The sequence below is a fragment of the Coenobita brevimanus genome, chromosome 103, assembly GCF_032717465.1.
Source record: "Coenobita brevimanus isolate Jiangsu-jjx chromosome 103, ASM3271746v2, whole genome shotgun sequence".
Taxonomy (NCBI): Eukaryota; Metazoa; Arthropoda; class Malacostraca; order Decapoda; family Coenobitidae; genus Coenobita; species Coenobita brevimanus.
In genome coordinates, this window is record NC_137056.1 from 16,586,627 (window position 1) to 16,612,773 (window position 26,147).

Genomic DNA, 26,147 nt, shown 5'->3' on the forward strand with positions numbered 1-26,147 from the left:
AGGAAACACTGTACATGAATTGTGACAGCTCTCATATACAATACAAACTTCATCTGTAAAAATAATATGAAAGTGGAAATATTTAAAGCCTATGATTATCCATCAATAATTAAACCCTATAATCATCCATCATAGTACAGGCATACCCCAGTTTAACACCACAATTGGTTAAGTAAAACCCCATTGTTAAGTGGGGTATCGTATATCGGGATAGAAATAACATGTAAAGTATAGGGATGCGTTTTGAGCCTTGGGGCCCCCCACCCCCACCCCCGAACCAAGTCCTAAACCCACCCAAATGGGTCCAAAAACAAGTTTAAAACCAATCTAAATGGCCTAACAGCTGTAAAAGAAGCTAACCTAAGCCTAACACCTGTAAATAATTCACTAAAACCAACAAATAATATCTGAAAATTGTCAAATATGTCTGGAAAAAATCAAACTTAGTAAACTCTACCCCAAAATGACAAAGTTCACCCCATCTATGAGTACAACACAGTAATCTAAGTCCAAAAACAATTTATAAATAAATCTAAATACACGATTTTAGTCAAAAATACAGTAATCACTCCAATATCCGACGTAATAGAGCCATAGATAGGTCCGGTTATTGGTTTTGTCCAGATATTGGGCCCCAGCTTATGGACTTGTACTTATGGACCCTAACTCAGAGAAACACCTATACAACTCCCTCTGGACATGCATAGCACCTATTTAAGACCCAAATCACACCAATATGGCACATAAATGACTGAAATAAATGCAAAAGAAACATAAAATGAGGGTTTAGAAGTATGTTCATACATTAATAAACATTCTGGTACTTATGGACCCTAACCTAGCCTAACTCAGAAAAACACATTCCTACTGCACATGCATAGCTACTAACACCCTATTCACACCAATAAAGGCCATTAAAGAGTGAAATGAGGTAAGTATAGTATGGAAAAAAGTACAGTATGAAACATTCTGGCTACTTACAGCAAGTCCCTGGCCACCTCGATGAATAACCGCCTCCTCTCGGACTCTGACAGTAAGAATGATTTCCTGCACTTGCAGTACACTGTTCCTGAAGTCTTGCACTGAACTTAGTCAATAACACACAGAAGTCCGTTCCCTTCACAGTGTGGACTTTTGTCTAAATAATGCTCCATTGTAACTTACTAAGTGTTGCACTTTAACTTTTCCCATTCTTATAATTTTCCAAAGCCAAAACAAACAAGTCTATTTACGTTAAATTTTTTTTCTATAGAGTCTTTTCTCTCACAACTTTAAATCCTTAACACAACACACTGTTTTTTTCACTGCACAACACTCAAAATTCCCGTGTGCTCTAGTGGAGAAGTTCTTGCTGTTTATTCACTGTCAGAGTCCGAGAGTATCACTGGCAGGCGACCTAAGGATGCATAGCTGGGTCGTGGTGATGACGTACCCACTGCAGAAGACTCTGAAGACAGCCGCAAACTCACGTCGAGCGGTGACTCCGCCGTGGCTGATGTGCTGGGCTGTGGCTCGGAGCATGAGGGCTTGTCTTGGGGAGGCAACAGAGTGGAGCCAGGGCTGGGCACAGCGGGGGTCACAGGCCTGAAAAAACTCAATGGTTGATTGACGCAATGACCGACGATTCTGACGATTGATGATGCGCTGCCTGAAAGCACGCACTTCCTCCACGAGTCCCAAGGGCCCCATCTCCCTGTCACAGTCCGGGTGTTCCAGGTAGTCTAGGACGAACTCTAGATGTTCCCGGAGTGCGCTCAGCTTGGGGATGGCTGGAGTAGTGTCCTGCTGAGAGGAGACCGCATCATCGTTGCCTTCAGCGTCGGAATCTTCAAGTTCGGTACTGACACCTGCAACTGAAGATGCGATCTCGATATCAGACAACGTCTTGATACCCAGGATCGCCCTCGTCGTCATCCAACCACTCACGAACATCGTCCACATCTACATCGTCACCGTGCATACGTAGCCGTGCATGGAAGTCATCCAGGTCAAAGCCTAGAAAATCGTACTCCACATCCGTTCCGAGAAGCAGACGAGACCAACCATTTTCCAGAGTCTTCACAGGGACTTCCTTCCATGCACTGGCCCAGTTGTACAGCGCAGACTTGATGTTGTAGCAGCGAAGATTTTCCAAAGTCCGCTTGCCTCGTGTGTCCCGTCCCTCCCTGCGCTCGTCCTCGTCCTCGAGAACAACCATCACCTCGTCCAGGAACTTCTGACGGTATAGGCGCTTTGTTGCCACGATCACTCCTTGGTCCATTAGTTGGATGAGAGCAGTCGTATTAGGTGGCAGAAACATGCACCTAATACGGCCATTTTCAGCAACCAAGTCCTTGTCGCACAGGTGGCCAGGTGCATTGTCGAGTAGAAGGAGGGTCTTTACCTGGTCGCGCGGGATTCCCAGTGTCTTCATCTGGTAATGGATGACCTCCTTGACGAAGTGACGGTGAAACGAGTCTTTGAAGATCACAGCTGTGAACCATGCCTTCAAAGAATGGTACCAGACGACAGGAAGGACATCCATCACCCCACGAAGGCACCAAGGCTGCTTTGCGCGGCCAACAACAACGGGCTTAAGCTGGTGCATGCCGTTAGCACTGGCACAACACAAAGCAGATATCCATTCCTTGGAAAGCTTGCGGCCAGGTACACGCTTCTCCGTCTCCTCGGCTAGAGTGTTCGTTGGCAGCGAGCAATAGAATAGGCCAGTTTCGTCAGCGTTGTAGACTTGACCGAGAGTTAGGCCCTCCCTGTCGATCAAGCCCTTCACCTTGTGCCGAAACTCGTCAACTCCATCATCGTTAGCGCCCAATGCTTCGCCATGTGCTTTACGGTTGGTAAGGCCATGCCGCAACTTGAACGCGAAGAGCCAACCCTCGGATGCCTTGAAGTCTAGGGCGTCGTGAAGCCTGGCAAACTTCTCAGCAGCAGCCTTCATCTCCGTTCCACGTACCATCACACCAGCAGCACGTTGTTGTTGATACCAAATCAACGTGGATAAGTCGATTTCTGCAAACTTGGGGATAAACATAACCTTCCTTTCCACGTTGCGTTTGCTTCTTGACGAGAAGTCAGCTGTGTACTGCATGAGTTTGCCTCGGGACCTCTTGATATCGAACAAAGTAGACCGGGCCAGGTTAAACTTGCGGAGAATGCAGGAAGAAGACCACCCCGCATCTACTTTCTCCAATATCTCCCTCTTCTTCTCCAGAGTCAACACCACTCTCTATCTTTTCTCAGGTGGCGAGGCCATCATCACACACACTAAGAGGAGGCCCAAGAGCAGCAGGAGGCCCTGCAGCAGGTAGGGCACCACCACAAAAGCGATCACATGGGCAGCCATTACGATGAGCGTGCACTCGCGGTGAGAGACAGGCGGAAAGTGGGCAGGATATAGGGGCGCTCTATCAGACGTCGGAGGAATGACGCGCCAAAACAATGCTCTCCCACGGCGCGCGCGGTAAGTTCAAATTACGAACGGGAAAAAAAATCGTTTTTTTTTTTTTTTTTTTTTTTTGGGGGGGGGTGGGGGGGGGGGTTGCGGACCATTTTGGGAATGTTGGATCCCAGGACGATTATGTCCGGGTAGTGGGGATGTTCGGTTATTGGGCGTCCGGATATTAGAGTGATTACTGTATCATCAAAACTGGTAAAAAAAAAATCAAAACCCATCATTAGGCAGGGTATGGTGGTATTTCTACCCCCACCGCTAAGCTGGGGTATCGCATCTACAGGTATCATACTTCAAGGTACACTGTACCTGTACCTCTCTCCACGTTGTAGCATTTTGAAAAAAGAAAGGCTTTAAGCTGTCTCTTAAAGAATTCAACAGAAGAGAGTTGTCTCGTGGACAAAGGCAATCTATTATACAATCTAGGGGCCCTATTTACAAGAGAACGATCAGAGAAAGATGACTGGTGAATGGCTCCAGACTCATTAAGATGCAAGGAATCATCTTCACTATATAACATCACACCTGGGCGTGCTAATGGGAATTTCAACAACTCAGCAAGATACAGTGGGCTCGCCTACTGCGCGAGCTCAGAGTGTGCGAATCACATTGTGCACGAGTGACCAAAAATAATAACCAAAAAGCTTGATTGTGCAAGTTTACCTCACAAAGCGCGAGGTAGAAGCAGGGAGTGGCTAAAAAATGCCATTTTTTCACGAGTATGTGACCCCCATCCCCACACAACATGCCAATAGTGACCTAGAGGCTCGTGGGGAAGGTGCTCAAGAGGATTCTACAGTAAGATCTCGCCAATAACAACTTTGACGACAACGTTTTCGGCAATAAGTAGAACAGATACCCAGTTTCTATAATAATGACGGTTATTTCGTGAATACCAAATTGTTATACTACTAATACATCCATAACAAGATGAGGAATTAAACACACAAGAAAGAGATGAAGGAATTTGCCGAAAATGTGAGCAGTAGCAAGGAGGAGAGGGAGGATCCTTCCCTCACCACCTCCCCTGACTCACCCTCAGCCATCCCCTCCTCCTCCACTGCCCACTTGACTCACCAGCTGCCTCCCCCTCCACCTCCACAGCCCCACCTGACTCACCTGCTTCACCTGGCATACCTGCAACCCCCACCATAATGACTGTTGCTGCATTCTGGAAGAAATGTAACATTCGACAGGCAGTAAATTTCTTTGTCCAAGCCTGGAATTATACAACACTGGCAACCGTTAAACATGTGTGGTTCAGCTGGGGTGGCGGCAGGGGCACTCTAAGTGTGTTGCCGTGCCTTGGAACCCCTGTTATCTACAGTAAGTCCATCAGGCCTGTTGTCTACTGTTAAGGTGACTGCCCATTTTTTGTTATTGTAGCTATATCTGTAGTACAATGTCCAAAAAATTTGACCTTTATTATGTCTTATCTAAGGGCCAAAAAATGTCCAGGTATGAGGGGGTACCACCCATATGATATTTTTCCCATAAGATTTTGTATTCTCAGTGAGCGATTTCACACTGGACAAGGACCGGGACTGCCCAATCTCTTGCACACTGTGCGAGCCCACTGTACTTTGGTTCACCAAACTTAAGACCCTTGAATGTAATGAGACACAGTTTAATTCAATTCTAGCCTCTACTGGTGACTAATGCAGCTCAGTTAGGAGTGGGGTAGTCAAGGTTCTCAGGGGAAGACCAAAGATAAGCCTTGCTGCCCTGTTCAACACAGACTGAACTTTTGTTAGTGCAATATATTATTTGGAAGACCAATCCACAGTGAATTACAATAATCGACACGATACAAGACCACTGCATGGACCAATGTTAAGAGGCAACATCTAACTATTCAGGAATTATCTCACAGAGTACAGATTTCTGATGTGCAAGTTACACCCTCTGACAATTTGATTAATATGTTCCTTGCAATTTAACTCTGAATTAAACACTCAGATTTTGAACAGAACTGACTGGATGAAGCTGTGACTTACCAATGTTCAAAGTCAGGGCATTATCAGCATTATCATCCCTTCTGTTTCCTCTGATGATGATGATCTAAGTTTTACCATCATTCAGCTTAAGTTTCCTCCTTGTCATCCAGATCTTAATATCAGACATTAGATATTAAAGTTTAGTCTTGGTACTGTTATTATCTGACATCTTAACACAGAGCTGAGTGTCATCAGCATAAAAATGACTGGACATGTTGTGAGCATCAAGTAAAGACGATAAACTTCTCGTGTAGATTGTAAATAGAATTGATCCTTGAGGGGCTCCAAACAGAAGGGGAGCAGAATCAGACCTAGCGTGATCAACAACCGCTCTCTGAGATCTGTCCAACAGATACAACTTAAGGGCAAAAAAGCACTATTACAAATGCCATAAAAATACACATCATCCAACAAGTCTTTGATCTACTGTATCAAAAGCTGCAGACAGAATATCTTCAATTTTCTCAATAAAAAACAATAAAAATGGAGGATTTAGTGCATATTTACACAATGAGATCTTGCTTTCAGGACCCCCTCCAAATGAAGTGCCGTACTAGTCATTAAAGGAAGGAGTCTCATGGTAGCAAGCCACTCACTGTCATCCGGTTGAGCTAGTTAGCCTTCCCTTACAAATGTCTGGGAACCGCTTTTGGTGATCTGCGACCACTTACAGGACAAACTGCTCTTGTTTGTCATCTTTCACGTGGATGCCATTATACCCATGAACCAGCACAATGCTTGGCTCCACATGGTCATTGGTGATGGTGAGGTTTTGCATGAATTTTTTTGGTGTTCCATTAGTTCTCACACATTGGCCATGCCTTGGAGTCTGCATCGAGAAATTTCTCCATATTCAGCTTCCTGAATATGGGCATAGTTGTGCCACAAACCAAGTCCTCAATGCTGCACTCAACAATGGTGCTCTGGAGCACTGTTGCATGCTTAGGTGGGGAGTCATCTATGCTGGCTTCAGGATGCTCCTAGATCGCCTTGACGACCCACTGCTTCATCTCCACGTCCACCTCTTGATCGAAGGGTGCAAGCGCTAGTACCTCTGGTGACACGTACCGAAGGTGGCTCATGAATCTGCTCACTGCTGCCTTGGCCACCATGCTGTCATTGTAGGAGTCATGGGTCTTCAGGAGGAGGAGGAGATTGAACCCTGGGACAGAAACTGAGAGGGGCGCTGCCACCCACGCCTGAATGTAGATATTTGGACCAGGGCCACACTTCTCCTTTGCCATGAGCTGGAACTGGCTCTGGAACATCCAGGTCTTCACTGCGTACAGGACCTTGGCCATTCATTGGACCTCAAACATGGCACATGGTGCCCAAAAGTGTACATCTCAAGGTGGCATCCCATCAACAACGATCAATGATGGCTCCACCACCTCACAGTAATCATCGTGGAGATTCACATGCTCCTCTAGGGTCTTCTTGTACCAGGCAATGATGATGCCGATGAAGTTTGTGAGGAGAAGGGTTAATGTGCAACCACTGTGCCTGAAATTACATGAACAGTTGGATGTCCTGTGCCAAAGCTGCTCCCATGAGCCTGGTGTACATGGTTCCCACAGCCAACTCAAGCATATAGTGATAGCATGCAAAGTAGAGTGGCTCCTTCTTAAGGAGTTGCTCAAGCAATACACAAGCTCCACTGCTTCAACCCAAGTTGGCAGCTGTTTTGTCGAAGGACAATCCAATGACCTTCACAACAAGCTCCCATTCCTCCAGTGCTCCTGCAGCTGCTTTGGCTGGATAGAGTACCAAGCTGCTCAGCAACTTTGCCATCTGTGGGAGATGAGAAACTGTTGCTAGTGACAATGATGTACAGTTGGTTTCCTTGTCCCTTGCTGGTCAGATCAGCCATTACCTTGCCATCCTAATGGATTAGGGGCAGTGCACTGGTAAGGCACTCTTCCTTTATGATGACGATTTGTTCCTAGCAGTACTTCATCTGCTGATGACGGATCACTGAGCGGCTGATGCTCAATTCCTTCACATCTTGATAACTGTCTCCAACAGCAGGAATGTAGCTCTCCAATCCATTACCTTAAATCCAGTCTAAACTTGCTGCCAGGTCAAGTGACACAAGGTTCTTTGACCCCCACTTCGGGTGTTTGGGTGGTCTTATAACTGCACCACACTAATCATCTGTTAAGCAAGCAGGGATGCATCCACTGTTACTCAAAGATGAAATTTCGACTACTGACATGGATGGCCATGGCAAGTTCTGACTTTCCTTTTTTATCTCCTCTTGCTGCTAGATGCACCAGGTGAAAACAACATCAACACCCCCAAGGTGCACTCAGCATTCCAATTTGGACTGTGCCGCCAAGAAAGCCTTGTCTTCTTGGAAGGCAAGATATTTATTAGCATCTTGGTGGGCCACATCAAAAAGGTTTCCAAGATGTGCTAAAACTCCTTCTTGTTCGCCTGGGGCTCATCATCCAACCTCGGTTCTTCTTAAGAATATGGTACTCCACAAGCACCTTCTTGTAATGCTCAACCATATAGTCAAGTCACATGGTGGAAATCCATACAGTACTTGTACTCAGTACTCTGTGACCATTTCAGTGATGGTGGTGGCTGTTTCCTCCAATGTTCTTCCTTTGTTCAGCTCATGAAGGAGGACTGCCAATACATCACCACTGGATGAGACTGATTCAGGCAATCTTCTCTTGAGGAGACACACTGTAGACGTTACGGTGTCCACTAAACATGAACCACTGAACCTAAGAATACAAAAAGCAGTACAGTAGCAGGAGAGATAGCTGTTGTTACACAAATTCTGAATTTTGAACTGGCACCAAGGATTGATACGGGATCAACACTTGTAAACATTAGTTACAACTTTCATGGATTACGTGTAAATATACACCAGGTAAGACAGTAAGATGTTTTATGCAGAACAAATAAAAGATATGTATATCTTGACTGGTACCTTGGCACTGTTCCCAAGATCTTGTTCCAACAAGATCAAGGAAGGAACTCTTTAAACCCGCACCCAGTTTTTTGCCTATATTACAGATTGTTCGGTACCCATTGTAATGGTCCATGGAAAGATCCTCTACAATATTATATACATGGACCATTCACCTACAATGCAACATTTAGCTGCCGTTTGCATAATGACCCAAAATTACAAAAATTAATAAATTAGGACCACTGAGTATACTTTAAATATTAACTGATTTCAAAGAAAAATTCCACACAACTTTTCTATACCCAATTGCATTATATTAGGGGGTGGGAGCTACATAATTCCTAATTTTGATGTTTTGGGGGGACTGCAGCCACAAATGTGGATTTCTTCTCTTGTTTCACCACTGTCATCCCACCAAAGGCCTACACCATCCACACACAGACAGGCATTGTTCTGCAGTGTGGTTTCCAACTATTGTATCTGCACTCTGGTAATGCCTGTGTCTAAACCAGCCATTAACAGGAAGCACCAGGCAACATCCCAGAATATGATATCACAACTTGAGGAAACACTATAATCCACTCAAACTGAAGTCTTCATTGGCTACACCCCTTTCCTCCAAGTCATCCACGCTTGTTAAAGCTTAGAGTACATTTGGCAGCGCCTACGCAGTAATACTGTCACTAATGGTAGTGATAACATTATCAGTGTCTTTCACCTGAATGCAAGACTGCCACGAATATGAATTTAATCCTTAATTTTCCTTATTTTTCTAACTTTATGGAAAGCAGTCATAATCCGTGGTCCATTTAGCTTCCAATAAAGACAATTCTAGGTGCACCAGCAGGTCTGTCTGGACTGCTTGTAGAGATATTTCCTACTTTCTCCTTAGATATTACCAGAGTTTCTTTAAAAGGTCATAGGAATGAAATAATACAGAAGACATATCAAATACTGTAATATGAAAAACAATGAAAAACATTCTACCATGGAAAGACAACATGCAGAGAGTTAGGCCATTTTAGGGGCTTAGGGAGGTTGATGCCAAAAACCAGCTATGCCAGTAGCCACTCACCTACTGACCTGCAACGATGAAGGATGGCATTTCACCGGAGATCCATGAAGGTAGCATACAACTTCTTTCCCTTCTCCAGATACTTTTACACTAAACATCTTAGAGTATCTGATTTACAGATTTCCCTTCCTAAAACCTCCTTGCTCTTAACTAATTCCCCAGTTATTACCCTAGCTTTCTTCATAAGTACAGGTGTACCCCGATAATCGCTGAATCAATAACTGATGATTCACTCTTTTCATGATACAGAATAACGGACACACCCCGAAAAACCATCATGCTGTGCTTCACTCTTCTGACGATTCAACTGTCCACAATTTGAAATGTGTGTTCAGTTCAATGTGCAAGAGTTCCTCTTACACCATCATCATCGCCCTCAATCTTCTGAAAAATTTGCAATGAAAAAATTTCATTCCACTTGTAACTCCACTGCTAAACTGAGAGAGAGAGAGAGAGAGAGAGTGTGTGTGTGTGTGTGTGTGTGTGTGTGTGTGTGTGTGTGTGTGTGTGTGTGTGTGTGTGTGTGTGTGTGTGTGTGTGTGTGTGTTCTTACCTAACTGTATCTTTACGGAAATGAGTCAAGCTCATACTGTCCCAAGTCTTAAACTATTTTCATCATAAATCTCCTTAACTTGATGGTGTGTGTGTGTGTGTGTGTGTGTGTGTGTGTGTGTGTGTGTGTGTGTGTGTGTGTGTGTTCTTACCTAATTGTTCCTGCTTAATTGTATCTTTACAGGAATAAGTCAAGCTCACACTGTCACGTATCTTAAACCATTTTCATCATGCATCTCCTTAACTTTATGGTGTGTGTGTGTGTGTGTGTGTGTGTGTGTGTGTGTGTGTGTGTGTGTGTGTGTGTGTGTGTGTGTGTGTGTGTGTTCTTACCTAATTGTTCTTACCTAGTTGTATCTTTACAGGAAGGAGTCAAGCTCATACTGTCCTGCATCTAAAACCATTTTCATCATGCATCTCCTTAACTTTATGGTGTGTGTGTGTGTGTGTGTGTGTGTGTGTGTGTGTGTGTGTGTGTGTGTGTGTGTGTGTGTGTGTTCTTACCTAATTGTTCTTACCTAGTTGGATCTTTACAGGAAGGAGTCAAGCTCATACTGTCCCGCATCTAAAACCATTTTCATCATGCATCTCCTTAACTTTATGGTGTGTGTGTGTGTGTGTGTGTGTGTGTGTGTGTGTGTGTGTGTGTGTGTGTGTGTGTGTGTGTGTGTGTGTGTGTGTGTGTGTGTGTTCTTACCTAATTGTATCTTTACAGGAATGAGTCAAGCTTGTACTGTCCCATGTCTTAAACTAATTTCATCATGCATCTCCTTAAATTTATGAATTAATTGGGCACACACTATTTCACTGATTCATTCATTCATTCATTGCCAGACGCCATGTATCCCAGACAGGGTGGCCAAGGGCCTAGAGTTAATTGTTTTACAGGGAGGGGCACTAATTCTCCACCAACCCCACTTGACGTAGGGATGCCAACAGCATCTGGTGTTCCCCGGCGGTCACCCATCCAAGTACTAACCAGACCCAACGTTTAAATTTATGAATTAATTGGGCACACACTATTTCACTGATCAATTGCCCTATTTGGGAAACTAAATTTCCTTACGTCTTTATCGCCTACCTTTTTATGCATTTTTTTGCAGTGTTCTCTTGCTGATGCTTCCCCATAGGTTATACATAAATATATATATATTTTTTAAATGCGAATAAGAAGGAACTAAAGGCCAGGAGCCCGCAAACAATTCCTTCCAAGAAAAAAACAAAAACAATACAAAAGTGGGCCAAATTCAAGATCTGTTCATTTTGAGATGCCTGGACACACTGCATTTGAAAAACTGGAGATCATAGGAAGTAGGAAATAGAGAGAGGGAGACAGTTCCAGAGTTGACCCATTGCATAAATAAAGGACAGGGAGTAACAGTTAACTCTTGCATTATAGAGTTGGACAGAAAAAGGATGAGAGTTTGTTGCTAAACGGATGCTACGCGCCTGTCGTAGAGATGGAGGGATGCAAGCAGACAGTTCAGAGGTGCAGTGACCATGGAAGTAGCGATAGGAAAGAGATAAAGAGGCAACAATGCGGCGAAGAGACAAGGGTTGAAGGAAGCCAGTAGGAGGAGGAGAGTTAATGAGACGAAAACCCTTTGGCTCCACTTGTTGAGAAGAGCTGTATGAGGGGAACCTCTCCACACATGAGAGTTGTACTCTACACAGGGGCAAATAAAACACATGTATAGAGTCAACAAATGTGCAGGGGTAAAGAAGGTATGGAGACAGCTTAGCACACCTAATCTCTTGCAAGCTGATTTTACAAGAGATGTAATGTGATCTTTCCAAGATAAATCCCGAGTGAATGAAACTCCAAACATGTTCAAGGACGATGCAGGATTGAGCTGTATATTATTAAACATTAGTGGGTACTCCTGTGGAAGACTCTGTCGGGTTGATAGGTGTAAAACCTAAGTCTTTGATGCATTAAAAACAACAAAATTATTTTTACCCCAGTCAGACATTAGGTGTACCATAGCCTCATCACTTGTCTGATGAAGTAACTGCTGGGATGGACGTTGCGGGAACCGAATGGAAAGGTGAAGGGTGGAATCATCAGTGTACGAGTGGATAGGGTTAGATGTACAGCTTAGCAGATCTATCTATCTATAGCCCGACGTCCTAACCCCGCAAAGGGTTGCCGCAGACAAAATGCCTCCAAGTCGCTCTGTCACCCACCATTTGACTACCCTCACCCCAACTCACCCCCCCCTCCCTCATATACCTCTCAACTCCATCCCTCCACCTCATCCTCGGTCTACCCCTCCCTCTCCCTCCCTCCACCTCACCTACATACACCCTCTTAGTCAGTCTTTCATTCTCCATTCTCTCCATATGTCCGAACCACCTCAGTCAATTTCTCCTAATCTTCTCAACCACATCCACATCCACCCCACAACGTTCCTTCACTTCTTCATTCATCAACCTGATGCTCCATGTCACTCCACATGCTCCTCTCAAGTAACTCATTTCTACTGCTCTCACTCTTGACTTGTTCCCCTCTTGCAAGGTCCATGCCTCGCTTCCATACGTCAGGGTAGGGATCACAATACTTTCGTGCAGTGACTTCTTAACTTCCATACTCACCTCCCTATTCCTCATCATGCTTTCAGTAAACCAACAACCTTCCTTCCCTGCTGTACACTTACACACACTTCATCCCCCAAAGTTCCATCCTTAATCATCACACTACCCAAGTGCTTGAATGCACTCACATTCTCCACATCCTCACCATTCAACCTTACTGTACATTCTGTGACTTCATTCCTCTCAAACACCATAACTTTAATCTTGTTTACATTAACTTTCAGATTCCTCCTCCTACACACTGTCCCAAATTCATTCACCAAACCTTGCAACTCCCATTCATCTTCACTCAACAATACTGTATCATCAGCAAACAGCAACACCGGAATCTTCCAAATCTGACTCTCATTCATCAGAGCCACCCCCACATCCACTGCCCTACCTTGCACCTCCTTTACAACCCCATCCATGTATATATTAAACAGCCATGGAGACATCACACAACCTTGTTTCAGTCCCACATTGAGATCAAAGAAGTCATCCACTCGCACCGTAGCCCTAGCTCTTTCGTACATACTCTTCACAGCACTCAACAATTTCCCCTCCACTCCATATATTCTTAATACCTTCCACATACCATGCCTATCTATTCTATCATAAGCTTTCTCCAAGTCCATGAAGGCAGCATACACTTTCTTTCCCTTCTCTAGATACTTCTCCACTAAACATCTTAGAACAAATATCTGATCTACACACTTTTCCCTTCCTAAATCCCCCTTATTCTTCTCCAACTAGCTCCTCTGTCATATGCCTAACCCTATCAATGAGTATTCTACCATATATTTTACCAGTCACACTAAGAAGGCAAATACCCCTATGGTTACCACATACTTTTCTCTCCCCTTTTCCTTTGTATAAAGGAACAATTATACCTGATTTCCAGTCCTCTGGAACCCTACCCACTTCCCAAGCCAATCTACACAACTTCCATATCCACTCCACAACAATCTCACCCCCATACCTCAGCATTTCACCACACACTCCATCAATTCCTGGGGCCTTTCCCAACTTGATCTTCTTCATTCCTTCCACTACTTCTGCCCCACTGATCTCTTCCTCCCTCCTCTCATCTCTTCTTCTCCCAGCCATTCCCCAACCACTTATACTCGTACTGCTCTCACTCTCTACATTCAACAAATCCTCAAAGTGCTCCTTCCATCTCCTCAATTTCTCTCTTCTCCACCAACAATCTATTATTTCTATCTTACACTCCCCTACTATTTCCCCTTTCACACTGCCTTACTTTCTTTACCTCCTTCCAAAACAATTTCTTACTCTCCCTCCATTTCACACTCAGATTCCTCCCAAACTCTTCATCCACTTTCTTCTTACTCTCCTTCACCAGACTCTTCACCTCCCTTCTCCTGCTCACATATACCTCTCTCTTCTCTCTCTCATCTTTTCCCCTACCTCTACTCGCTAACCATTCACTATATGCCTTCTTCTTTTGTTCTACAGCTTGTTTCACCTCATCATTCCACCATGCTGTCCCTTGCACACCCTTGCATCTCCTCCTCACTCCACAAACCACCTCACACGCTGCACCTATCTCTTCCGTAAATATCTTATATACGTCTTCCACCCCTTCCATCTGCTCTAGCTCAAACCTTCCCAATCTTTTTTCCTCTATGCTCTTATACTCTGCCATTCTCTCACTATCTTGCAAATTTTCCACTCTTCTCACAGGAGCTGTTTCCTCCTGTCTTCCCCTTTGTCTCCTCAACCATTTTCTTTGCACCCTTACCTTGGCCATCAGTAAGTGATGGTCCGAGACTCCATTCCCCCACCCTCTCCAAACTCTTGCATCCAACACTTGTCTTCTCATTCGCTCATCCACACACACATAGTCTATCATTGCCTTTCGTTCAACAAGTTCACCATCCATCCTTCTCATTACTCTCCACGTATACCGGTGGATCATCTTATGCCGAAAGTAGGTGCTGGCTATTGCCAACCCCCTACCAGCACAGATGTCCACCAACACACTACCAATCCCATCTACTTCAGCTGGCACACCCCACTGACCAACCACTCCATCCACTCGTACATTCCCAACTTTGCCATTCATGTCTCCAATCAAAAGCACTCTCTCGCTCCTCTCAAAGTTGTCCATACATGCTTCTACTCTCGCCCAAAACTCATCTTTCACTCTTGCCACTCTGTCCTCTGTTGGAGGATACACACATACAATCGCCCACGCTTGTATACCTACTTTCATCCTCACCCATACAATCCTTGCACCCACTGTTCCATATTTTCTTATATTCTCCTTCCACTTCTTGCTTATCATTAGACATACTCCCTCTTTTGCCCTCTCATTCTCACTGACTCCCACACATATACTTAAACCATATTCCCATTCTCTCACCCTTTCACATTCCCATTTAGTTTCAGTCAATCCACATATATCCACTTTTGCATCCTCAAGCACCTGAACAATCTCTCTCTCTTTCACTTCATCATTCACTCCTCTCACATTCCAAGTTCCCACCCTCAGAATGCCCTTTGTCCGTTCCTTAGTCGTCAACGTATGGTCCGTCATGGTCTGAGGCGCTTTATTCTCTTGTTTAGTTAGTTCTTTTTACGGGGTGGGGCACTAACCCACCACCAACACATGTAGTTGCCTCGTATGACAAGCAGGGATACTGGGGGAGTATTCTTGAAACCCCCCTACCCCCAGGGGGGTAGGGGGGTTTCAAGATCATTGATGAATAAAAGGAAGAGAGTTGGTGATAGGACAGAGCCCTGAGGAACACCACTGTTGATAGATCTAAGAGAAGAATGATGGCCGTCTACAACAGCGGCTACAGAATGACCAGAGAGGAAGCTGTAGATGAAGGCACATATAGAAGGATAAAAACCGTAAGAGGGCAGTTTGGAAATTAAAGATTTATGCCAGACTTGATCAAAAGCCTCTGCAATGTCAAGTGCAATGGCAAAGCTTTCACCAAAGTCCAAAAAGGAGGATGGCCAGAAGTCTGAAAGGTAGGCAAGGCGAGAATATCGCCAGTGAAGCGTCTCCTGATGGAACCCATACTGACGATCAGAAAGAAGGTTGTGATAGGTAAGATGCTTTAAAATTTTTTTGTTAAGAATAGACTCGAAAACTTTTGAGACACAGGACGTTAAAGAAATTGGACGATAGTTAGAGGGTTGGGAATGGTCACCCTTCTTTGGGACTGGCTGAATGAGAGCAAACTTCCAGCAAGAAGGAAAGGTACAAGTTGTTGACAGACAAAAGCGAAAGAGTTTACCTAGGCTGGGTGTAAGCACGGAAGCACAGTTCTTGAGGACAACAGAAGGGACTCCATCAGGCCCATATGCCTTGTTAGTACTGAGGCCAGTGATGGCAGAAAATACATCAGATGAAGAAATTTTAATGTCAGCCATGAGGAAGTCAGAGGGAGGAAGTGATGGAGGAACAACACTGGAATCGTCTAAGGTAGAATTGGAGGAGAAAGTCTGAGTGACGAGATCTGCTTTATCAGAAGAAGAAATAGCTACAGAGCCATCACAGTAGAAAAGAGGAGGGAAGGATGATGAGGTAAATTTGAAAGAAAGGTTTTTGGCAAGGTGCCAGAAGGGGCAGGAAGAATTAGAGTTGGAGTGTTGAGAACATTTAGTAGGGATGAAATTATTTTTAGCAGAGAGAAGAACAGACTTGGTATGATTCCAAGCAGAAACATAAAAAAGACGTGATTCAGGGATGGGTTGGCTCTTGTATCTTTTATTGGCCCTCTCCTTGTTGTGGACAGCATTAGAACAAGCATGATTAAACCAAGGCTTTCTTGCATTAGTCAAAGGATATTGAGAAAGGAATGTATGCTTCCATGCCCGAGAAAATAACCTCTGTAATGCGCAAGGCACACTCAGATGGCTCCCGGCCACGGAAGCAATAATCATTCCAGGGAAAATCACAGAAGTACTGCCTGAGGGCCTTCCAATTTGTAGCTCCAAAGTGCCATAGTCGACGTTTCTTTGGAGGGTCCGCAGGCCGTACCAGTGCAATAGGACAGGATAAGGTAATAAGGTTGTGATCAGAGGAGCCCAATGGAGAGGAAAGATTAATAGCGTAAGCAGAAGGATTAGTTGTAAGGAAGAGGTCAGGTATGTTGGAGCTCTCTCCAAGGCGGTCAGGGATACGGGTAGGGTGCTGTACAAGCAGCTCTAGGTCATTAAGGATAGGAAAGATGTAGGCTTGTTCACCAGGTGGATCAGTGAAAGGAGAGGAGAACCAATGGTGGTGGTGAACATTGAAATCTCTTAGAATGGAGATTTCAGAGAAAGGGGAAACGGATAAAATGTGTTCTATCATAGAAGTAAGACAGTCAAAGAATTTTTGATAGTCAGTAGAATTTGGGGATAAGTAAACAGTGCTGATATATTTAGTCAAAGAATGACAGGAGAGCTGAAGCCAGAGAGTAGAGAATTCAGAAGAATCAAGTTCAGGAACACAAGAGCAAGATAAGTCGATGCGTACATATACAGTCATTACTCATTTTACGATGATTCGGTTTACAATAATTCGCTACAACAATAATAGAAATGTTCCACCCCAAAATTCGATTTACAATAAATTTACCGCTATATTGATTTTGCCATCGGAAAGCGCCAGGCACACGCAAGGTGACCGTCGCTTGTCTCAGGCAAGATGGCAGCCCCGGCGTGCAGGCATTGTTATGGTCCAAGTCCTGTCACCCCTTCAAAGCCCTGTCTTTTCAACTTGTTCATGTGTGCCCCCTGTTATCGTCACCTGTCAGCCAAACATCGTACTACAGTACTGTGGATTTGTGTGCCCAGTGGTAAGGTCAGTGCTAGTGTAGGCCCCAGTGCTATGGTTGGTGCAGGTAAGGGTCCCAGTGCTAAGGTTGGTGCAGGTATGGGCCGGATTCTCCTCCCCCTAACCTGTTCCTGTTTGACTCAGAGGCTGAGCACTAGTTCCTGTAAGCACAGGCTGTCCCCCAGCCTCAGGGGGGGGGGGGGACGACTTGGACCAACACAGGAAGGAATAAAGGTGGGTTGTCATTTATGGTTCAGTCTTGGTTAGGTGACTTTGGGAAGCTGAGATGACGTAACCTCCCTTTTATAATAGATTTCAATCTCCAGATTTACGATAAAATCGGTATACGATAAGGCATGACCTGACGTAACCCCATCGTAAAACGAGTAATGACTACACAACAGCCACCTTTACCTTTGATATGAGTATAGGGAAAGCAGGAGGATACAGAAAAGGGTTTGCTGTCAGTTGCCTCAAACAGCTGAGTCTCGGTAAGAAAGAGAACGTGAGGTTTAGAGGAGGAAAGGTGATGTTCAACAGAGAGAAAGTTAGAGGAAAGGATGCGAATGTTGCAGAAATGTAGAAGAAGTGAGTCAGACAGTGGTTCCATGCAGCTCTTAGAGTCGTTGCTGGGAGAGGGGCGGATGGCGGGGGCATTTATGGTCCACCCCCCCCGGAGACTCCGAGGCATCAGTAGTATGCGCCATTTTTAATTTTCCAGTTTTGAAAAAGAAGTGTAGTATGTACACTGCATGTAGTTTGGTATTGACAGTTAGAGAAACATGTATTAGAGAGCATGCTGGCCTACTCTCTGTGTTACTGAAACACTGAAAAAGTGCAGCAAAGGGAGATGGTCAGGAACTAGTCCCGAGGGTTGATGAAATGGGAGCTCCAGCTCTCCTTGTCATCAGTTTGCCACCCACCTTGGGAGTACTGCTCTGCTCGACAAGTGCTATAGTCTACTCCTCAAAATTCATTTATGTCTATTTTCTCCTTCCCTGATATGCATTTATATAGCATAATCATATCTCCTCTTTTCCTTCTCTCCTGTAGTATTAGCAGATTCAGTTTTTCTAGTCTTTCTTCATAGCTTAGATCCCTTAAGCTTGGTACCCATCTTGTGGCGGCCCTTTGAACTTTTTCAATCTTATCTACAGTATGCGTTTCTTGAGATGAGGATTCCAGACTACAGATGCATACTCCAGGGTTGGTCTGATGAAAGATGTTTTTATCTTTTGCAGAATGTCTTCATTTATGTATGTGAATGCTATTCTCATATTTGCAAGCAGGGTGTAAACATTCTGTACCTCCTCACTTACGTGGTCAGTCGGAGGTAGTCTGTTATTGATGATCACACTTAAGTCCTTCTCTCTTTCTGATATGTGCAGGGTTTTACTTTCTATGATCACACTTAAGTCCTTCTCTCTTTCTGATATGTGCAGGGTTTTACTTTCTAAGTTATAATCCCAATCTGGTCTTTTCCCACTTCTACCAAACATGATTACATGACACTTATCCACACTGAATTCCATTTGCCATGTATTACTCCATTCATGAAGTTTATTTTATTCTTCCTGTAACTCTTTACAAAAGTCTGTGTTAGTAATTCTCCTTTGTGTTTCTGCATTATCAGGAAATATATTTAAATAGCTTCCATTTCCCATATTACTATCTATGTCATTTATATATACTAAAAACATAAATGGTACCAGCAATAAGCCCTGGGGAACTCCACTAGTCACTTCCCTCCATAATGAGTAATTTCCCCTTAGTACTGTTCTCGTTTCCATTTTTCTGAGAAAATCTTGCATCCGACAGTACAGTTTGCCTTGCATTCCTCCATGATGGTAAAGTTTCCATAAAAGTCTTTGGTGTGGTACTCTGTCAAATGCTTTCTCGTAATCTAGATAGATACTGTCCACCCATCTTTCTCTTTTCTGTAATATTTTTGCAACTCTGTCATAGTAGCTTAATGGACTAGTAACACATGATTTTCCCTTTCTGAAACCAAATTGCCTTTCTGTTATCATTTTGTGTTCCTCTAGATGGTTTACCCAAACTTTTCTTATCAGCTTTTCCAGTATCTTACTTCCAACACTGGTTGGTGAAACCGGTTGGAAGTTTACTGGATTTTGTCTATTCCTTTTCTTGAATAAGGGAACAATAGTCTGCTTTCTTCCAAATATCAGGTAGTTTACCTGGACTCATAGTTTCCTTGGATATTAAAGATAATGGTCTACTTAACTCCTTTGCACATTCATGTAGCACCCGACATGAAATTTTGCTGGACCATGCTTTTCCTTTGTCTAATTTACTTAACTCCTCCTGTATTTCTTTTTCTGATATTTGTGTATCTGGCTATATGTTTGGGCATGCGTGTTCCAAATCATCCCTCTCAAAATTATTTTCTTCCATAAAAACTGATTGGAAATTCTTATTTAGTGCTTCACAAATATCTTTCTCCCGTGTATAGAGGATCCATCCATCCATAATGGATTGTATTTTATCTTTCACTTTAGTTTTGCTTCGGATGCAGCTGTAAAATAGCTTCGGTTGATCACTACTTTTGTTTATGATGTCCTCCTCAAACTGTTTTTGGGCTTCCCTCCTTATTCTTGTGTATTCACTTCTTGCCTGTTTATAGTTGTTATATGCTCTTTCACTATTGTGTCTTCCTTATCCATTCCACAACAAGTCTCTTTTTTCTTTTGATTTTTCACATTCTTTATTAAACCATTTCTTTACTTTCATTTCTGCTTCTCTGTGCTGAGGGACGTAATTTTGGACTCCTATTTCATAAAGTTCACAGAATTTTCTATATACTGTATAACATTCAAATCTTGTCCTCTAAGCTCTTTTTCCCAATCTATTTCTAAGAAGTACAGTATTTCTTTAGGTCATGACAGTTGCCCTTTTTGTAGTTAAGGCTCTTTTTGTAACTTTCATTGCAATCCTGAAGGTGCGATTTAGTACTGCATGGTCGCTTTTGCTGAATGGAGGGTGCTACATAATACTGTCAATATCATTTTCTTGCCTAGTAAATATAAGATCTAGTACTGGTGGTACATCAAGTCCTCATTTTCTGGTGCTTTCTTTTACATGATGCCTTAGGAAAAACTACTGTACAAGTTCCAGGAGTTTTTGGTCCCAACAACTTTCCTGGCTTTTTATATCTAGAGTATTCCAATTTATATTTGTATTGAAATCTCCAGATAGTATAATTCTTTCAGATTTCTCCTCCATTCTATGTAGTAATGCTCTTAAACTTTGAATTGTACTCTCTGCCAGGTCTTCATACTCGCCTTTTTCCCAAATGTTTGATCTGGGTGGCATGTATAAATTTGCCACAATTACTTTCCCTTCAGACATACTAATCTCTACTGCAATTAGTTCTACCTGTGGGTATATCTACTGTAGTTCTATTTCTTTGACTTGCAGATTTTTCTTTGTTAATATTATAATTCCTCCTCTTTTTTTTAAGCTCCTATCTCTTCTCCATATAATGTATTCCTCTAGGTTTAGGGTGTCGTTTGATATCCTTGATGTTAATTTTGTTTCAGTTAGGCAAACAATATGTGGTTCCTTTTCTTTAATATAATTATTCATCTCTAGTAATTTAGATACCACTCCATCTAAATTAGAGTACATCAATTTAATCAACTTGTTTACATACTTGTCATGACTTGAGTCTACTACCTTCCTCCTTTTTATTCCCTCCTGTTTATGTACCACATTCGTACCTGCAATCCAATTACTTTGTAAAAAAATGTGTTCTTCTCTTCCTCTGATCTTCCCTCGTACTTTGTTTTTGCCTCCTCCCTCTTCTCTTTTAGTAATCCCAATTCCTCTTGAGTTAGGCATCTTTTTATCCATACATTTTTGAAATTCTCTTTTGCCATAAGTTTGTTTGCATTTTTCAGTATTTCCTCCACATTGTTTACACTCTGGAAGGTTACTTTCAGAGGCCTTGATTTATTTCTCTCATATTTCCCTAGCCTTTTGTGTTCCTCTATGTCTTTACAACAGATTTCCTCTGCTACTTCCTTCAATATGCTCATTACATTTGCCATATCCTTTTTGTCTCTCGAAATCTTGTTTTTTATTTCTTCCTCCTCTATAACAATGATTACTATAGGTTTGTTGATGTCTGCTAAATCTTTGACCAATTTTGGATTGTTTTGGATTATTTTCTTCATTTCCTTTTTAATGCTCTTTTCTTCGCCTCTTGTTTCTAAGTCTTTCTTTACTTTCACCATTTCAGCATACATGGTTTCCACATCATTTTTGTACCTTTGCATCGCTTCATTCACCTGAGTTATCTTCTCCTCAATATTACTATGATCTAAAGAAGTGCTTGCCTGCCTTACTGTCTCTGTATCATTTCTGAACTCTTCTATAATACTCTCATGGTTGACAACTGTGCCTGCCATTTCGCTAATCTTCCTTCTAAGTGTACCCACCTCAACTGAAAGCTCATCTATTGTCGAGTCTTTCTTGTCGAGTCTTTCTTGTTAACCTTCTTTATTAATTTTTCCCTTTCCTCCTTCTGCATGTGCAACGGATTCTTAATTTCATCTATTTCACTCTGAAATGCCTTCTCTAATCTGTACACTTATTCTACCAACTTATTATGCGTCTCCATTTCCACCAGTTCCTGGTAGATATCATCATCCTGCTTTCTACCTTTATCCTTTTTCTTAACTCCTTCCAAATTTGCTTTGCAAAAGATGGTGGTCATCTTGTGGTAGATTCTACTTGCAGTTTTGCATTCCTGTACGTCGCAGACCAAACAGTCAATATTAAACAGCTGATTTGCTTGTTTGGCGCATCTGCACTACTTTGTTGTATTCTGTTCTTGGAACAACACTTTTACTTAAACTTTCTCTTTTATATTAGAACACTATTTAGCTGGACCTAGTACAGAGCTTGACTCATATAAAGATACTGTACTTGTTAGGTATGGCCATTTGTAGCCGAGATTGGCCAGGTGCAGGGCGATGTTCAGCACGTCTCGCCTCTTTTGCATCTGGTGTGTGTGTGTGAGTGTGTGTGTTCACCGGGTCGATCAGGATCACTTGATGGTCGTGATCGTCAGCTTTTACCCTCCCGGAAGGGAGCTGAGAGCTCATATAGTCCGATCTAAGGGCAAGGCTGTGACCTTCACACACCCACACACCCGTCCCCTTGCTCAAGGGGGACAGTAACCACCCACTTCGTCAGTGAAACATTTCGCAACCTGAGCGAGGCGCGAACTCCCGTCTACCAGATGGCAAGCGAGAACGTTACCACTGTGTGTGTGTGTGTGTGTGTGTGTGTGTGTGTGTGTATGTGTGTGTGTGTGTGTGTGTGTGTGTGTGTGTGTGTGTGTCTACATATCCCTTCTGACAGCTGCACAGTTGTCAAAATTGCCTGCAAGAGCTTTGTGTAAATATGTCTGGGCAAATGATAAGACAACGAAGGATGCAAATTTCTTGTGTACTTCCTCTTCTACTGAATTCCTTTTTATTAATTTCTTTTATAGCCTTTAAAGGTGACATCAAAATCAATAAGATAGAGGGGCAGAAGTAACAGGATGGGGAAATGGATATGGAAAGGAAAAAAGAGGAAAAGTTGGACAGAAATAGAGAGGAGGAGAAAAGATATATGGATTCAGTTGTGGTCTGCCTAAGTGAGGTTTTATAATGGAAAATCATATCCCTACGTACACACGACTACAGTACCCTAGTTTAACAAGTGACTGCCTAAACTGGTTACTGTTCCTTATGTCTTTATAGGATTCAGAGATGAGGCGAGTTAATCCCAACTGGTGGAGACCACCATCTCACCACCCCCATGCCTCAGAACCCCTTACCACAAGCCCATCTCAGTCCTCCCTATGGTTTATGGTTCTTCCTTACTGTGCCCTTTTTATCACCCTCTATTAACCAAACCATACCTATGTGTTTTTCTGATACCATAATAGTACAGTCACTACTCGTTTTACGTTGATTCAGTATACGATAATTCGCTACAATGATACCAGAAAAGTTCCACCCCAAAATCCGATTTCCGATGAATTTCCCGCTATAACAATATTGTCCTCGGAAAATTTTGTACGAAGCACTAGGCACACGCAAGGTGACAGTCGCTTGTCTCAGACAAGATGGGGACCCCAGTGTGCAAAGCATTGTTTTGGTTCAGTCGTGGTCCCGCCATCCCTTCAAAGCCCTGTCTTTTCCACTTGTTCACGTGTGCCCCCCCCTTGCTATCGTCACCTCTCAGCCAAGCATCGTGCTACAGTAAGCCTACACATTGTGTAGCACCAGGCCAATGTTATGCAAGTGTGACTGTTGTGTTGTTGCAATGATTTACTGTATGTGAGTAACGAAGCCTGTGTTGGTGTGATAGTGTTTGTTTTGGCCTTGGAGATGACTTGGACCGACACAGGAAGTGATTAAGGTGGGTTGTCATTTTCATTTCAGTCTTCGGTAGGTGACTTTGAGAAGCTGAGTTGATGTAACCCCCCTTTTACAATGTTTCAATTTCCCGATTTATGATAAAATCGGTACACGATAAGGTATGACCTGACATGACCCCACCGTAAAACGAGTAGTGACAGTATGTATGTACAGTATTTAGTTAGGATAAACTGTTAAAAAATGGAACTTTTATGTTTATGAGTCGTGTGCCTGGTACCAAGTGGGATATATCCCATAGGCTCTGTGCTTTTGTCATTGCAAGATTTTGTTATCAAGCACTAGGCTCTGTACCAGTTATGCATGATAGCCAAGGGACCACTGTATATGTGTGTTACAAGACTGGTGAAGCAGCCACCCACCATTCCACTGCTCATATCATTCGCATCTCACTGTCTCACACAACTATTTAAAAACTTGCATTAACAGTAGGACATCAGGGGATCAATTCTGTGTGCACAGTTCCTTCCATTTCAAAAAATGAGAGCAGCAAAACCTCTGCTTCCAATCATGACTGTCAAGCTTTGGGGGATTTCAGTGACACTGCTGTCTTCCACTGGTCTTTTGGTCTCTGGGTCATGTACAGAACCCATGTTTTACCTCGTTATGACCGTAGATAATAACACTGGATATGATGCATATCAATCTACCTGGCAAAGAAGACACTGTGCTATACCTGATGATGCATGGCTGCCACACAGAAGAGTGTCTGACTCAATGCAGAGCTGCTGAGGCACCAGAATGGTTACAGTTGCACAACCCAACATTCTTGACTGAAAAGAAAGATAATATTTTTGATTCACCATGTTTACATGCAATAAGTTTCTATTATCCTTAAAAAATGTTTCCCCAAAAATTTTGGATTTCTGCCACTCTCACCAATTTTTATCAGTCTGGGCAAGTGTAAAAACATTAGCTACATGAAGTTCTAACTATAACTGTACCTTTGTTAGTTTCCTAATCTCAGATGCTTGAATTCATGTAGGGCACCATCTACAAAAAGCCTCCAAGCTCCCCCACCACCATACATTATCAACACCTCTGTCCAGTCAATTTTCCTTTTGCATGTATTTTTCCAATCAATTTCCTGCTGTTTCACAATCATCCCATTCTCCTTTTTCTATCTATCTTTTGCCAGATGCCTTAATCCTGTAAGAACTGGCCACAACAAGTCACCTCCATGTCACCCTGTCCCTACCATTTAACTGCCCTTCCCCCAGCTCATACCCACCTCTCTCATGTACCTTTTCACTCCATCCTTCCATTTCATCCTCAGCCTCCCCCTCCCTCTCCCCCCCTCCACTTCATTCACATACACTCCCCTCACTAGTGTCCTGCTCTCCATCCTCTCCACATGGCCAAACCACCTCAATGTATTTCTCCTAACACTTTCTTTCACATCCATATCCACACCACAAGCTTCACTCCCATATGTCAGAGTCAGTATCACAATGCTAACTTCCCTATTTCTTAACATTGCTTTCAAACAACCAGCAACCTTTCTTCCTTCTTGTACCCTCTGAAGCACTTAATCCTTTAAACTTCCATCCTTAGTCACCAAACTACCCAAGTACTTAAATGCACTCAAATTTTTAATTTCCTAATCATCCAACCTCACTGTAAATTCAGTGACTTCATTTCTCTCAAAGATCATAGCTTTACTATTCCCTACATTCATCTATAGATTCTGTTTCTTACACACTTTCCCAAACTCATTCACCAAGCTTGCAGGTCCTCTTCTTCTTCACTAAACAAAATAGTATCATCTGCAAACAACAGTACAGGAAGTTTCCAAATGCTGCCCTCCCTCATTAGGGCTGCTCCAACATCCACTGCCCTAAATTGTATTTCTTTTATAACCCCATCCATATACCGTACAGATTGAACAAATGGGGACACATCGTTGTTTCAATCCAACATTCAAATAAAAGAAATTCACTCATTTCACTATCCACATGCACCGTAGCCCTAGCACCCTCATACAGACTCTTCACAGCAGTCATCAACTTCCCATTTACTCCATATATACTTAATATTTCCCACATTCCTTGTTTATCCACGCTGTCATATGCTTTCTCCAAATCCATGAAGGCCACATACAGATTCTTTCCCTTCCCTAGAAACTTTTCTACTAAAGACCTAAGGATGAATATCAAATCTAAATAACCTCTTACCTTTCTAAAACCTCTTTGTTCTTCTCCACCTAACTCCTCTGTTATTTTCCTAACTCTGTCAATAAGTATTCTGCCATATACTTTTCCTATTACACTAAGAAAACAAATGCGCCTATGATTACCACACACTTCTTTTTCCTAT

The 26,147-nt window shown here is 43.0% G+C and overlaps 1 protein-coding gene across 2 annotated transcripts in view; it reads right to left on the reverse strand.

Moving 5' to 3' along the window:
* Positions 1-26,147, reverse strand: part of PIG-Q (phosphatidylinositol glycan anchor biosynthesis class Q) — a 220,288-nt gene that overhangs the window by 168,690 nt on the left and 25,451 nt on the right. For both annotated transcript variants that reach the window (XM_080284910.1, XM_080284909.1), the window contains exon 2: positions 24,508-24,604. In XM_080284910.1, the coding sequence (XP_080141036.1) occupies positions 24,508-24,598 (91 nt within the window). In that variant the 5' untranslated portion in view covers positions 24,599-24,604. The remainder of the gene's footprint in view (positions 1-24,507; positions 24,605-26,147) is intronic.